The 14,345-nt window shown below is 49.6% G+C and overlaps 1 protein-coding gene across 2 annotated transcripts in view; it reads left to right on the forward strand.

The window, feature by feature from the left end:
- The first annotated feature begins 346 nt into the window (after positions 1 to 346).
- The window catches only part of LOC138503848 (6-pyruvoyl tetrahydrobiopterin synthase-like), a 101,742-nt gene continuing 87,743 nt past the window's right edge, over positions 347 to 14,345 (forward strand). The window contains exon 1 of one of the 2 annotated variants that reach the window (XM_069623905.1): positions 347 to 619. In XM_069623905.1, the coding sequence (XP_069480006.1) occupies positions 474 to 619 (146 nt within the window). In that variant the 5' untranslated portion in view covers positions 347 to 473. Of the gene's footprint in view, positions 620 to 5,711; positions 5,883 to 14,345 lie in introns of those variants that run through there. The other variant, XM_069623906.1, reaches the window with a different exon arrangement.

Consider the following 14,345-nt stretch of genomic DNA (forward strand, 5'->3'; position numbering starts at 1 on the left):
AGTCATGTGTAGCCCCTTTCTTGTCCCCAGCCGCTTTTCTTGCCCCCAGACTGACGTACCAGGAAAGAGACTCACACATGCAGTCCTAGCTCACCCGTGACAGACTACGTAGTGCGTACGGCTGAGCATGTAACCCTTTAACATCCTCTTTCCACCATGAGCAAAAGTCTCGGTTGGGGAGGGGCGGGGCACTGTACAGTGTCTTGGATCAGAAGAGGCAGGAAGCGTCTTGTGTCACGGTCCACGCGTGATGTCAGCTGCTGAAATGCCCTAGCCCCACCCCACCCCCCTACAAGTCTTCTCTCCCCCCTTTCATGGAATAATCCTGGACATGGTGGATCCAGAAGCGTAAAGCACTGCCACTCGGGACTGGCACATGATCGGTTGGGTAGGGGGGGTGCGGGGGGGAGTGGGATGATACTTAAGGTGCCCTGTCCTGAAGCTAAGCCTCCAAAGCGGCCCACTTCGCAGACATGTCGGACACCGCCAGCGGGAAAGTGGCAAACTACACCACAGACAAGAGCCCCGGCATCGACGTTGGGATGACCCCTGGGCGCCGGGTCAGGAGCACGGCCGTCTCTGCCTCCATGGGCTTCTCAGCTTCCCACAGGCTGCACTGGTGAGAGCGACTGGGGGGCGCCGCTTTGGGGTGGAAGAGAATGGGGAACTGCTGGGCTGGGGGCGGTCACCACCGGCGGTGCATCGTTCTCACCTTTGTTTAAACTCTAGTCACGTATGGACTGGGAAGCAAAAGTGGCCCTGCAAATAATGTTCAAAGTGGCCCCATATTAAAACCTGTCAGCAAGTCCAACCCTTTACTTGCGAGAAAAGGTGCACAATTAAATTGGTAACCACACAGGAGGCCGAGGGTGCAGAGGCATACCAGAAAAATCTCCGACTTCCCTACTGTCCACGCCATCCCTGGCAGGGGGTGGGCACAGTATTAGTGGAGAAATGATGCCTGGATCACCAGTTGAGCGGGGATGCCCTCGACGCCATGAACCGGACTCCCCACCCTCAGTGGTAATTGTTACTAAACCCCACCCAAACCCATAGTTAAATGCCCAAAGGGATATCCTGACAGGTCAGCCTATGATGTGCGGGGCATGCTGCACAATGTGTGTACCTGGCATGTTTTACTGTTTTTAAGGACTCAACCTGCTTTAAAATTCACCGTTCGTTGTACGACAAAGAATTACCCCTCAACCACAAAAAAGAAAATGTAATTTATGAATGTGGGCGGCATTTTGTATATGTCCGTGGCTATTTTGGACCTAGCCTGGCCAGTGTACACTGTGTTCGTTCGTGTGTTATGTGGGCTTCACAGCACGTTACATTATCTCGTCGCGTGCAAGCTGAACTGTATTTAACATAACGCGCATTCCAAACGGAAACATTATTGTGCTACATCACGAAACCCGTGTCCAAAATCAGGAGACCCATGTAATGTGGCAAGTTAATGGAGGCAATAACATGGCGCCTCTATAAAATGTTCAGGCTCACTCTCCCTTGAGTTTGGCCTTATGCTGTGCGGTGTGTTCCAAAGACGTGCAGTGTTCGCCTCTACACACATTTCGGACAGTAAACCCGGAGCAGCTAAGCCAGCCTTCCGTGTCCCGGAGCCTCTGTGTGTCTCCGCTCGAGTTATTGCTGAACACGGGAGCGCTTAGAAGCAGGCACACCTCAGATTCAGGCACTGTGGCGAGCATGCGCAAGGGTCTATAAATTAGCAAGGGCCCAGTGGGGTTTGGCAGGTATTGAAGGCTGCCCGAATGCCAAATGGACCCTGCACCCAGACGGGTCATCCCTTCGGGAGGGGCAGGACTTTTTAGGAGAGCACCACAGCGTGCACTATGTGCCAGGCGCTGACATTACAGTTATACCTTTTATGAGAAGACAAGGTCGCAAGGACTGGAGAACATGATGGAATGAACCCATTGTCTTGGCTTCGAGCTGTGCTATGTGAGCAACTGGCTTTAAACTGACAGGAGAAGATAGGAGCCAGAAGAAAGTCATGCTCCAGGGCACCTGCTGTGCCATGGGATGCCAGGCAGGGGCTGGGCAGTCTGGGATTATACACAAAGATATAGTATGCAATCTGTAGGTGCCACAAGGAGAAAGATAGACAAGAGACAGAGCAAAAGATTGAAAACATACAACACCCTAAAGAGACAGGTGAGGAGAGGAGATCGTCCTTACCGTTGTGTCCTGCAGGTGCGAGGTGCGTGGAGTGTGGCTGACCTGTCAGCTCTCCCTCTGGCACGCGCTGCAGTGCACCTGCTCATCATATCCCGCACAGCAGACAACCTAGAGCTGCAGGGCACATGCAGTTCGTTCCCCAGGTGGCGCCCCTCACAAAAGGTGCAGGCGCGCGCCGGGCCCCAGGCAGAAAGGAAATCACCTGCCACAGCCAGTGTAGTAACGAATTCACTCATAATTATGTATCCTTCCCAAGCAAGAAAAGAGGCCCTATGCCCCCTACTGGGGAAAGTCCCGGTGTCCTGGTGGGCCAGGCCAGCTCCGACTCTAGGTCATCCCTGCGTATTTTCCTTTTCTCTATATTTCTCAGTCATCTGAAGTGGATGTTAGACAGCCACTGCCTGTTATATGGGGGCCTGCTATGGGCATCCAGCAGGCCCCCGGGGTGCTATGTCTCATCAGCACCTTAGAGGGTTGCCTGGGGACACCCGGTCTTAAGTGGGGGCAGGGCAGGCCTTACCCTTGACCATGCAGACCCCTGTCACCTTGCTTACTCGAGGGTCCCACTGCATCATGGCCTGCAGGCCCATGCTCACACGGTGTGGGCCTGCAGGCCTGAATGAGAGAGACGGACCAGTCATTTGGGAGTCTACAGCCGTTCTGGTGCACGTGCCTGCAGGGGCTCCTTTCATTACCTTGGGCCATGTTAAAAGGGCAATACACAGGGGAGGGACCCATTCCCTTAAAGGGGCAACACACTTTGGAGGGGTCACAAACCACACTGCCTACATTTGATAATCAAAAGCCCTGAGATTACTTAAAATCCATCCTTTGGGTGTTGGAGGACCATTTTGGTTCATTTGAGTGGCTCTGATGGGTCTTCTAGTCTCAGCCTGGGGCGGCTACAGGTTGAAAGTTGTGATAGGCGTGATCTTTGAAGGGTGGCATTCTAGGTTGTCTGTTTTGCTCGAGTGAACCAGCGCTGGCTCAAGGTGCGCGGTCGCACAAGGGCAACCCCCGCCCCCGGCGCAGCAAATAAAGGGCGCCTTTCCTCCAGCTCAGTGTCATGTAAACTTAAGTATCAGTCTGGCCCAGCGCCTATTAAACAATCACGCCGCGCCGGATGCAGCCCTTCAACACATTTTACAAGTACAGCAGGGGGCTCAGTTCTGCTTTTCTGCATTTGTGGTGGGTTGGTGTGATTAGTGATGGACCCAGGACTCCTCGCTGAGGGTTTCCTGATGCATCACTAATCGTGCTGCCAAAAAAGCATTGAAAAGCACTCGGGCCGCCCCTGAACAGTGCTGTCAGAATGTTGTGGAGGGTGGGGCTAGGGCACACTGAAAAATCTTACACAGGGCACTGGCTGACCAGGGGCCAGCACTGTAGGGAAAATCCAGGTTTTAAGAGATTTTTCCAAAGACTAGGTGATCGTCCTCTGTGTGAGGTACCTGGACACTGAGCTCCATACAGTAGCTGGTAGGAAAGAGAAGGAGGATCTTCAAAGTGGTCCTTCAGAAGATGATAAGCGCTTAAAAATCATGCCGCCAGGCCTCCTTTGTTTGACAATATCTTCTAGCATTACTCATGCACTGCAGTCCCTGTCCTGGCTCCCGATAGACATGGAAGGGACAGCTTTTAAACGTTCCATCCACAGACTACCCTTCACGGGTTTAGCTCACTTTTTATGTGCACATTGATCGTGTGATAGGTTTGTAGTTTTGTGTCAGCAGGGAGGGGGGGCGAATTCGACAGATAACTACATGCCACTGACACCTCTTTTTTCCAGGCCCCTTTTATTCCTGGAAATATCCAAACAGTTGCGCGGAATGGCTCTGGGGTCAAAGGACTAACCCAGTGTTGCATATTTGCACTATGTTTTAATAATATGCAGAAACAAAGCCATTGCGTTAGGGTGCAAAGGCGGAGATGTTCATGCACTTACTTTAAGCAGGCCTTATTTGGTTGCTTGCATAGTAAATGTAGTTTTAGCTTCAAGCTATAAATCGAGATGTAGAAGTACCAGAATGCAATGTGATGAAAAGAGCTGGTTTAACATCTCGATCTGACGTGCTAATTTGAGATGTCTTTAATCCTACACTTGTCCTAAAGAAAGACGCGCTGTGGGCAACAGAAGATCCTTTGTCACTTTGCCCCCGAAAACATGGAACACCCCGCCTCTGAACCTTCAACAAGAATCCAACTCACGCCAATTTCATAAAAGTCTCAAGACGTGTTGTTCACATATACAGCACTATCCTAGGCCACCTTGCCTCTGCTTGTCCTGTGCTTCATATCTGTCATTAGTCTTTGTGTGCGCCCTGATGCCTGCGGGCTTCTGCACGTGACAAATACATACACTGGGTTTTACATGTGTGTTAGCTGCTCAGTCGTCGTTTGCAGGCATCTAGTTTGGTGTTATGGATGATGTACATACAAGCAAGAGACAGCATACCTTTCATGCAGAGTTGTCCAACTCCAGGCCTCAAGGGCCATAAACCTCACAGATTTTCAGGATAACCCTCATTAATATTCATGCGAAAAAAAATGCATACATTTAGAATCATTGTATGCAAATGTATCTCATGAATAGTAAGTAATAAGTGGTATCCTGAAAATCTAACGTGTTTCCAACCTATGAGGCCTGGAGTTGGAAAACCCTGCTTTAGCAAGAAGACATCACTCATAGTTGAACTGCCTAATAGTATGCACGCAACAAGGCACAGTGTGCTTTTCACTTAAACAGACATCACGCCCAGTTCAATTTCAAATAATAAGAGGTTAAAGACAGTCCATTTAACAGGAGAGAGATCACCCACAAGCACTCAGTAAAGGGTAGCACACGGACAACATCACACCAGGCTATAGAAAAAAAAACTTTTTGTGTAGTGGCCGGGGCTGCCAGGAGAGATTAGTGGGCCACGGCAGGGCTCCGCCTCAAAACGAGATATCGGAGCCTGCCGGGTCACAGCCCCGGCCGGCCCCAGCCCACTTAAAGCCCCGAATAAACCGACTACTGGCGCACCCTCCTGAACCAGCCAGTGTCGTGGCACATCAATGCAATGCTGCTTCTCCCAGGTTAATAAGTTAAGGAGTGGGCCAAGTCGGGCCAGGAGGACCAAGCCACCTGGAGCCCTCTATCGAGTGCATTGCCCCTTATGAATGCTTTAGAGCATCGTGTACATGAGTCAATTAATTGCCACCAATACGACTGTAATATATATATTTAAAGTGAAGAGAAGACATTGTGAGATATTTTAACAATTCATAAAGTGGTAAACCATCGTTCCACAAGCACTGCTCTAAATGTAGCCAACCCGGACAGAAATGTGGTAAAATGGAAGGTGAGGGAGATTTTGGGAGTGCAGGCAGAATCGGCGCGCCGAGGTGTTCGGTGCCAGGCTGCTGTGATGGGCACCATCTCCGTGGTATTATATGCAGAAGAGGCGGGAAGAAGATCATGCCCTCCGATTGGTCGCCTGAGCTCTGTTGTCACGGCCCAGCCCCTCTCTGAGGAGGTTAGCCTATAGCGTGGCAGGAGGCTCCTGAGCCTGGCTGAGCAGCGGGCCCTACCCCATCATACCAATGACAGCCATGCCAGGGGAGCCGCAAGTTCCCGAGCACCCAAGGACCATCTGCATCTCTCGCTCCGAGAACTTTAGCGCCTCGCACAGGCTACACAGGTGAGGAGCTGTAGGCCTGTGCTCGCCATAGGCGGAGGGGGATATCCCCGAGCCCAGCGCTGCTGGGAGGGGGCACGGAGAAGGGGTGACTCCTCCCACTACACGGCTGACCTGGGAGGCGGGTAACGGGGACGAGCTGAGATTACAGGTGTTGTATGCTATCCTGCCTCCATGGTAGCTTGTGGAAGGCAGTGTTCGGCAATCTTCGGAGTCACGCCCACTTGATGGCTACAGCCATACATGCAGCCCGAAATGAAAAGCTAATGTCATAGCCCGCCCTCCAACATCTCTATTGAGGGATTGGCCAGAGCTACCAGGTGGGCGTTGTTTCAGGGCCTTCACTCTGTCATGGGAAGCCGCATATCATACAGTATGGTATAATATACGGCTTCCCATGTTTTTTTTTTTATAATACTGTGCAAAGTCTGGGAGCCTAGCATTCGCTCAGTTGTACATTTGCGTACATGTTATTATTTTAAATGGTATCATAAGAAAGGTTGTACTGTTACAGTTCTGTATTTTATTCCAACATCACACTACAGCCAAAATAAGAAAGGTTGTGCTGTGACAGCAGATAGGGCGCACATGTTATTATTTTAAATGGTATAATAATAAGAAAGTTTGTACTGTTACAGTAGATGGGGCGCTTAAACATTTTTTATGGCATAATTAACCTTTCTATATTTGATTCCAACATCAAAGCACCAGGAATCACTGCAGGAGTCTCTCTTAAGGATAAAGGGGGAGGTTGGGCTCAGTCACACAACTCTGTCATAATGCAGGGGGGTGCACGGTAGGGTCTCCCTTCAGCATGTGTTATTGGGAAGGGAAGTCAACAGTATTTTACGTAATTGGTGTTAAGCTCCCTGTTCACCCCCGGCTTGGTAAACTGTGCACATTATCACACACTGCTGCAAGTGACTGGTATGGGCTGCGCTATGTTATGGATACAACACCACTGGGTTAATGAGGCTCAAGCCCCCTACCTAAAGTTTGGGCTGTTTGTATGGGGATGAAATGCAGACTAGTGAGAGTCTTTGGGCCTCATTACACGGAAGGCGGTGAGCCATGGCGCTAATAGCGACGCCATGAACCAAAATACCAGCACCGCCTTGGCGGAAAGGGGATTTACCGCCCAATTCCAAGGTTGGTGGGACGGTAAATCCCCCTTCCGCCATTGCCCTTCCCGATTCCCATTTCTGCCCCATAGGGCTCTATGGGAATGGGGAAGGCGCTAATTACGGCACCGCAATTTTGCGGTGCCGTAATTAGCTCCGAGGTCCCTTAGCGGGTTGGTTTTTAACGCCTGCAAAAAGCAGGCGTTAAAAACCAACCCGCTAAGGAACCTCGTAGTAAGGCGGTAATGGTTAACGGCCACCGTTACCATTAACGGTGGCCGTTAACCATTACCGCCTTCCGTGTAATGAGGCCCTTTGTAATTCCTTTCCTTTTTTCCTCAGCAGCGCTGTTCTTCGGCATTCATGCATTCAGCCATCACACACTACAATGGGGCATTTCCAACTGAAAGATCCCCTTCCCCTTACAGCTACAACTATCAATTCTGTGTCTGCTTCCAAGACGGATCTATGTGATTACTGTGCCCCAATTACTATGACCCCCAAAATGTTGACTTTTTTATTTCAACCCCATTTTCACCTCATATATATATGCTGGGAGAGACACCATCAGCCCCCCTACATGTATTATGGTAATTCGCATCCCCTGTCTCCCTGGGGTTAACTCACAATGACACAAGTCGTCATCCTGTTTAACGTTTAATCTGGTCCCTACCAATGTATCGGCATCACCTACCTCCTCCCTTGACACCCCCATACCTTTTCATTGTTGGGGTGCATGATATCATGGCCTGAACGCAACTATGGTAATTCACAAAACCTGTAACACACATCCTGTTTTATGTTTACTCTGGTCCCAAATGATGTAGAGGCACCACCTAGCCCTTCCCTGATTACCTCCATACCCTTTGATTGTGGGGGTGCAAGATATCATGGCCTGAATGCACTTATGGTCATTTTGCATCCCCTGCCTCCCTGGGGTTAGCTCACACTAACAAAAGTGGTCATCCTGTTTTATGTTTAATCTGGTCCCAAACGAAGTAGAGGCACCATCTAACCTCGCTCTGGACAGGACACCCCCATACCTTTTGATTGTGGGGGGTGCAAGATGTCATGGCCTGAATACACCTATGGTAGTTCGCATCCCCTACCTCCCTGGGGTTAACTCACACTAGCGCACATGTTCATCCTGCTGTATGTTTAATCTGGTCCTAACCAATATAGAGGTGTCCCCTAGCCCCTCCCTGGAGACCCCTATGCCTTTTGATTGTGGGGGGTGCAAGATATCATGGCCTGAATGCACCTATGGTAATTTGCATCCCCTATTTCTCTTGGGGCTATTGACACTAGCGCAAGTGGTCATCCTGGTTTATGTTTACTCTGGTCCTAACCAATGTAGAGGTGTCCCCTAACCCCTCCCGGAACACCCCCATACCTTTCGATTGTGGGGGGTGCAAGATATCATGGCCTGAATGCACCTATGGTAGTTTGCATCCCCTACCTCCCTGGGGTTAACTCACACTGACGCAAGTGGTCATCCTGTTTTATGTTTAATCTGGTCCCAACCAATGTAGATGCACCATCTAACCCCTCCCTGGAGACCACCATGCCTTTTGATTGTGGGGGGTGCAAGATATCATGGCCTGAATGCACCTATGGTAATTTGCATCCCCTATTTCTCTTGGGGCTATTCACACTAGCGCAAGTGGTCATCCTGTTTTATGTTTAATCTGGTCCCAACAAATGTAGAGGCACCATCTACCCCCTCCCGGAACACCCCCATACCTTTTGATTGTGGGGGGTGCAAGATATCATGGCCTGAATGCACCTATGGTAATTTGCATCCCCTATTTCTCTTGGGGTAATTCACACTAGCGCAAGTGGTCATCCTGTTTTATGTTTACTCTGGTCCTAACCAATATAGAGGCATCCCATTAGCCCCTCCCGGAACACCCCCATACCTTTTGATTGTGGGGGGTGCAAGATATCATGGCCTGAATGCACCTATGGTAATTTGCATCCCCTATTTCTCTTGGGGCTATTCACACTAGTGCAAGTGGTCATCCTGTTTAATGTTTAATCTGGTCCCAATCAATGTAGATGCACCATCTAACCCCTCCCTGGACACCCCCATACCTTTTGATTGTGGGGGGTGCAAGATTTCATGGCCTGAATGCACTTCTGGTAGTTCGCTTCCCCTACCTCCCTGGGGTTAACTCACACTAGCGCACGGGGTCATCCGGCTGTATGTTTAATCTGGTCCCAACCAATGTAGAGGCACCATCTACCCCCTCCCGGAACACCCCCATACCTTTTGATTGTGGGGGGTGCAAGATATCATGGCCTGAATGCACCTGTGGTAATTTGCATCCCCTATTTCTCTTGGGGCTATTCACACTAGTGCAAATGGTCATCCTGTTTTATGTTTACTCTGGTCCCAATCAATGTAGATGCACCATCCAACCCCTCCCTGGAGACCCCCATGCCTTTTGATTGTGGGGGGGTGCAAGATATCATGGCCTGAACACAACTATGGTAATTTGCATTCCCTACCTCCCTGGGGTTAACTCACAGTAGCGCACGTGGTCACCCTGCTGTATGTTTAATCTGGTCCCAACCAATGTAGATGCACCATCTAACCCATCCCTGGACATCCACATGTCTTTTGATTGTGGGGGTGCAAGATATCATGGTCTGAGCACACCTATGGTAATTCGCATCCCCTGCCTTCCTGTGGTTAATTTACACTGACACAAGTGGCCATCCTGTTTTGTGTTTACTCTGGTCCTAACCAATGTAGATGCACCATCTAACCCCTCCCGGTACACCCCCATACCTTTCCACTGTGGGGGGTGCAAGATATCATGGCCTGAATGCACCTATGGTAATTCGCATCCCCTACCTCGCTGGGGTTAACTCACACTAACGCAAGTGGTCATCCTGTTTTATGTTTCATCTGGTCCCAACCAATGTAGATGCACCATATAACCCCTCCCTGGAGACTCCCATGCCTTTTGATTGTGGGGGGTGCAAGATATCATGGCCTGAACACACCTATGGTAATTCGCATCCCCTACCTCCATGGGGTTAACTCACACTAGTGCAAGTGGTCATCCTGTTTTATGTTTACTCTGGTCCTAACCAATGTAGAGGCTTCACCTAGCCCCTCCCTGGACACCCCCATACCTTTTGATTGTGGGGGGTGCAAGATGTCATGGCCTGAATGCACCTATGGTAATTCGCATCCCCTACCTCCCTGGGGTTAACACACACTAGGGCACGTGGTCATCCTGTTTTATGTTTACTCTGGTCCTAACCAATGTAGAGGCGTCCCCTTGCCCCTCCCGGAACACCCCCATACCTTTTGATTGTGGGGGGTGCAAGATATCATGGCCTGAATGCACCTAAGGTAATTCGCATCCCCTACCTCGCTGGGGTTAACTCACACTGACGCAAGTGGTCATCCTGTTTTATGTTTAATCTGGTCCCACCCAATGTAGAGGCACCATCTACCCCCTCCCGGGACACCCCCATACCTTTTGATTGTGGGGGGTGCAAGATATCATGGCCTGAACACACCTATGGTAATTCGCATGCCCTACCTCCCTGGGGTAAACTCACACTGACACAAGTGGTCATCCTGTTTTATGTTTAATCTGTTCCCAATCAATGTAGATGCACAATCTAACCCCTCCCTGGACGCCCGGATACCTTTTGATAGTGGGGGTGCAAGATATCATGGCCCAAACACACCTATTGCAAATTTAATTCTATCCGCCGCTCCCCACAGGAAACCCTGTGATCTTCCGGCTAATGGCGGACGATGCCGGATCGTCCGAAACACTGGAGACAAACTAGTTTGGATCTTTTTCAACCATCCGCACCGCTACCATGTGAGCATATGGCTCTTTAGTAACGTGCATGCAATGGATGGGGTTGCAGAATAATTCTGAGTCCAAATAATGGAACCAACTCGGGAAGATTGCAAAGGTACTGTTTTATTAACAATTATCCAAAACAGGGAGGTTACAACGGACATCAACGGACGTTCGCTCAGGCTCTTGACGATTTTCTCAAAAAAACATCCTTATATGCAAAGAATATGTCAGAAGTGATGTCATACTGCATGGCAAATAATAGGAAACCTATTAAAGGCTGTGATAGGCTTAAGGGGAACAACTAAGTATAGATTGCATAGGGACTAGGATTGGGATTTGCTGCCCACTGTCAGGTGGAAAACTTATGCCTACCTCTTAAAACTTGTAAAGTACACATTTTATCATTGGTCTTCAAACTATAAGGCCCTTCACTATATGGCCCTCTACAATTGGTTGGCACGCTCGTGCCATGTCTGTAACATTCGATTCACTTATCAGCATGTAAACTCAAACCCAGGTGCCAGGAGGTGGACTGGACATTACCTCCCCACCCAATTAGCCCAGCATCTCTCATCAACCATGGCTTCTGCCATGAAGATTGTTTTAGAAATTGGCCTTGCAAAGTATCCTTGTCTGTGGGAATATATGGGAGTGCAGGCTCTCACTATCGTTGTTCTAGGACTCCAAGCTGAACTCTATTTCCATCCTAGGCTCACATGACAGGAGACCATGAATTGGACCATTTTGCAGCAGCCAACATGACCTCTGACCCTTTCAGTACAACTCACACAAAGGGAACTGATGTATGTGTTATAATTGTGTTACAATGCAATAATACTATTATGTCCGTGGCACTAAATCATAGATATGTAATGTGAATCATTTAAAATTCCAATCCAAAGCATATGTGATTGTGCACTTCTAACAGGCAGGGGACCTGGGTAATTGGCGTGCAGGCCAATGGTGGTATGTGGGTGGGAGCATATCTATTCTCTGTCTTTGCATCAGGTGGTGTGGGTTTTCTTGACTGTGTTTGTGCTTCTTTTTTGTCACTTTGGTTGGGTGCGTTCTGGTACATGTAGTGATTTTCGTATTGGTGTACGGAATGGATGTTGTTACGCATGCACTGGATCATTTTCTTCAATTGAGACACACATGTCAAGCCCTTGCACTCACGCATGCTATTACTGTGTTGCACCTTGATTTCCCCCTCTACCCTTACACGTTCAATGCACTCACTAGCAATAGTAGGTTTGTCTCCCCTTACCTTTTTTTATCATTACTTGTTGCACTATTGTAGCAATTATTGATCCTTGCTCTAATTCATGGTCTACCTTCCCCTTTACCCACCCTGTCTGCCCTCTGTGCGCTTTCAGGGTGTTTTGCTAATTGCCTGAGCGCAGAATATTTGAACAACAAATAAAGGAATGCATACACTGCGCACAGCCACTGCTGATCGGTGTTATACGTGCCCATAATTCAACAGTGCACATGCCCTTGTAGTTACATTCACCCAGCATCCAGTTACACAGTCCACTGTGACGTGCCATGTACCCAGGCAGCGTGGAGTTGCGCAGCACCGTGGAGTCATGGGTTGAACCAGGACATCTGGCACAGCAGTGGGTGATAAGGTGGCGGGCATCACACACCATCTGCATGTTCAGTGAGTGATAGTTTTCTGTTCCGGTAGACTTCCTCCACAGCATGCCTGGCCACCAGCTCCACATGTATTCCGTCCAATACACCTATGATATAATATGGGATGTATAACGCGCCTATACACAAGTGTTTCAAGGCGCGATGAGGCAAGGGAGGGGAAACAAAGGGAAAACAAAGACAATGGTCTTACTAGGCCAGGTGACATTGAGATTGCGCAAGTGCAGGGGAGGGGGGAAAGGGAAAAGTGCGGGGGAGGAGGTGGCTGTGCAATACATAGGATCAACAGTAAAAAATAAATTAAATTAAAAAAAAAGGTAAAAGTGCAGCCAGCTTGTGGCAAGTGCAGGGGTAAGTGCAGACATCAAGTGTCAAGAGCTTGTAGGGGACTGTAGGGATACAGAAACAGCCACCCAAGTGCAGCTTTTGCCTGGGAGGCAGTGCAGGTGTGCAACTGGCGGGGGAGGGTACCTGGGCCCGAGATCAGAGGGTAGCCAGGTGACCAATGCAGTTTCAGTCAGGAGTTCAGCAGGGGAAAGGGGGAGAAAAGAATCAAAGAGGAAGGTCTTGAGGTCCTTCCGGAACTGGAGCTCGTTCTCCTCAAGTTTCAGGGAGGCTGTTCCAGAGGGAGGCCCCAGCCGAAGAAAGAGATTTACCACAAACTCGTTGCTTGGAGAAGCGACTGACCCTGAGGGAGTTCGAGGCGGGTGAGCGAAGAGCTCGACAAGGAAGATATTTAGGAAGAGAGAGTTGAAGGTATTGAGGCCCCAAGCCTCAGAATGCCTTGTGGACAATGCAGAGGGTTTTCAACTTAATCCTCGCAGCCACTGGGAGCCATTGCAGAGATTTCAGTCCTGGAGAGATACGATCCCTGGGCTTGAGGCCAAAGACAAGTCTTGCAGTCCTGTTCTGGATGAGTTGCAGAGGGCGCAGAGTAGAAGCAGGCAGATTAAGAAAGAGGCAGTAGTGCAGCCTAGAGAGAACCAGAGCTCTAGAGACAGTGAACTTCTGGAGGAAGGAGAGGAAAGGAAGAATACCTCTGAGGAGGTGCAGCTGGTAGTGTGACTTCTTAGAGATGTCAGGAGAGGAGGAGAGTGGGGAGTCGAAGATGACGCCGAGGTTTTTAGCCTCACAGGTGGGAGCAGAAAGAGGTCCAAGAGAGGCTGGCCAGAGAGCGACAGTAAAGGAGGGAGCAGGTGTGCCGATGAGGGGAATCTCCGTCTTACTGACATTAAGGCAGATGTCGTTGGCGACGCACCACACCTGGATAGCGGACAGACAGTCAGAGATGAGAAAGGGAGAAGAGGTGGCAGAAGGGAGCCTGAAATGAGTGTCATCCACATAGCACTGAAAGTTGGGGCATAGAGCAGCAATGCGGTGGGCAAGAAGTGCCAGGTATTAATTGAACAGCCAGGGAGAGAAGTTAGACCCCTGGGGAACACCACAGGTAGAGATAGAGGAGAGCAAGGATCCTAGTTAGACCTGGGAGTGTCGATCGGAGAGGAGAGAGGTCAGCCAAGCCAGGGCCTGATCAGTGATCACGGAGACAGCTGAGCAGGATGGCATGGTTGACCATGTCAAAGGCAGAAGAGAGATCCAGTCATGCCTGCAAGGGCATGGAAGGCAATTTTAGTGGCATTGACCTGGTCAGCTGTCCTGAGTAGGATGATGTGGTCTCCAACCTGAAACAGGACACGTGAAAAACAGGGTTGCAATATCCCATGCAGTTCACCCACAGTGTGTTGGTATGTGCCCGTGGCTATGAAGTGTAGCACAGACACTAACTTGAGCAAGTGGGGGGTATGGCTGTACGGATATGTTTATGTTCCTGTTCTTTTTGTTGTTCCTCTTCT

Source organism: Ambystoma mexicanum, chromosome 11 (genome assembly GCF_040938575.1).
Source record: "Ambystoma mexicanum isolate Mex_15411 chromosome 11, UKY_AmexF1_1, whole genome shotgun sequence".
NCBI classification, from domain to species: domain Eukaryota; kingdom Metazoa; phylum Chordata; class Amphibia; order Caudata; family Ambystomatidae; genus Ambystoma; species Ambystoma mexicanum.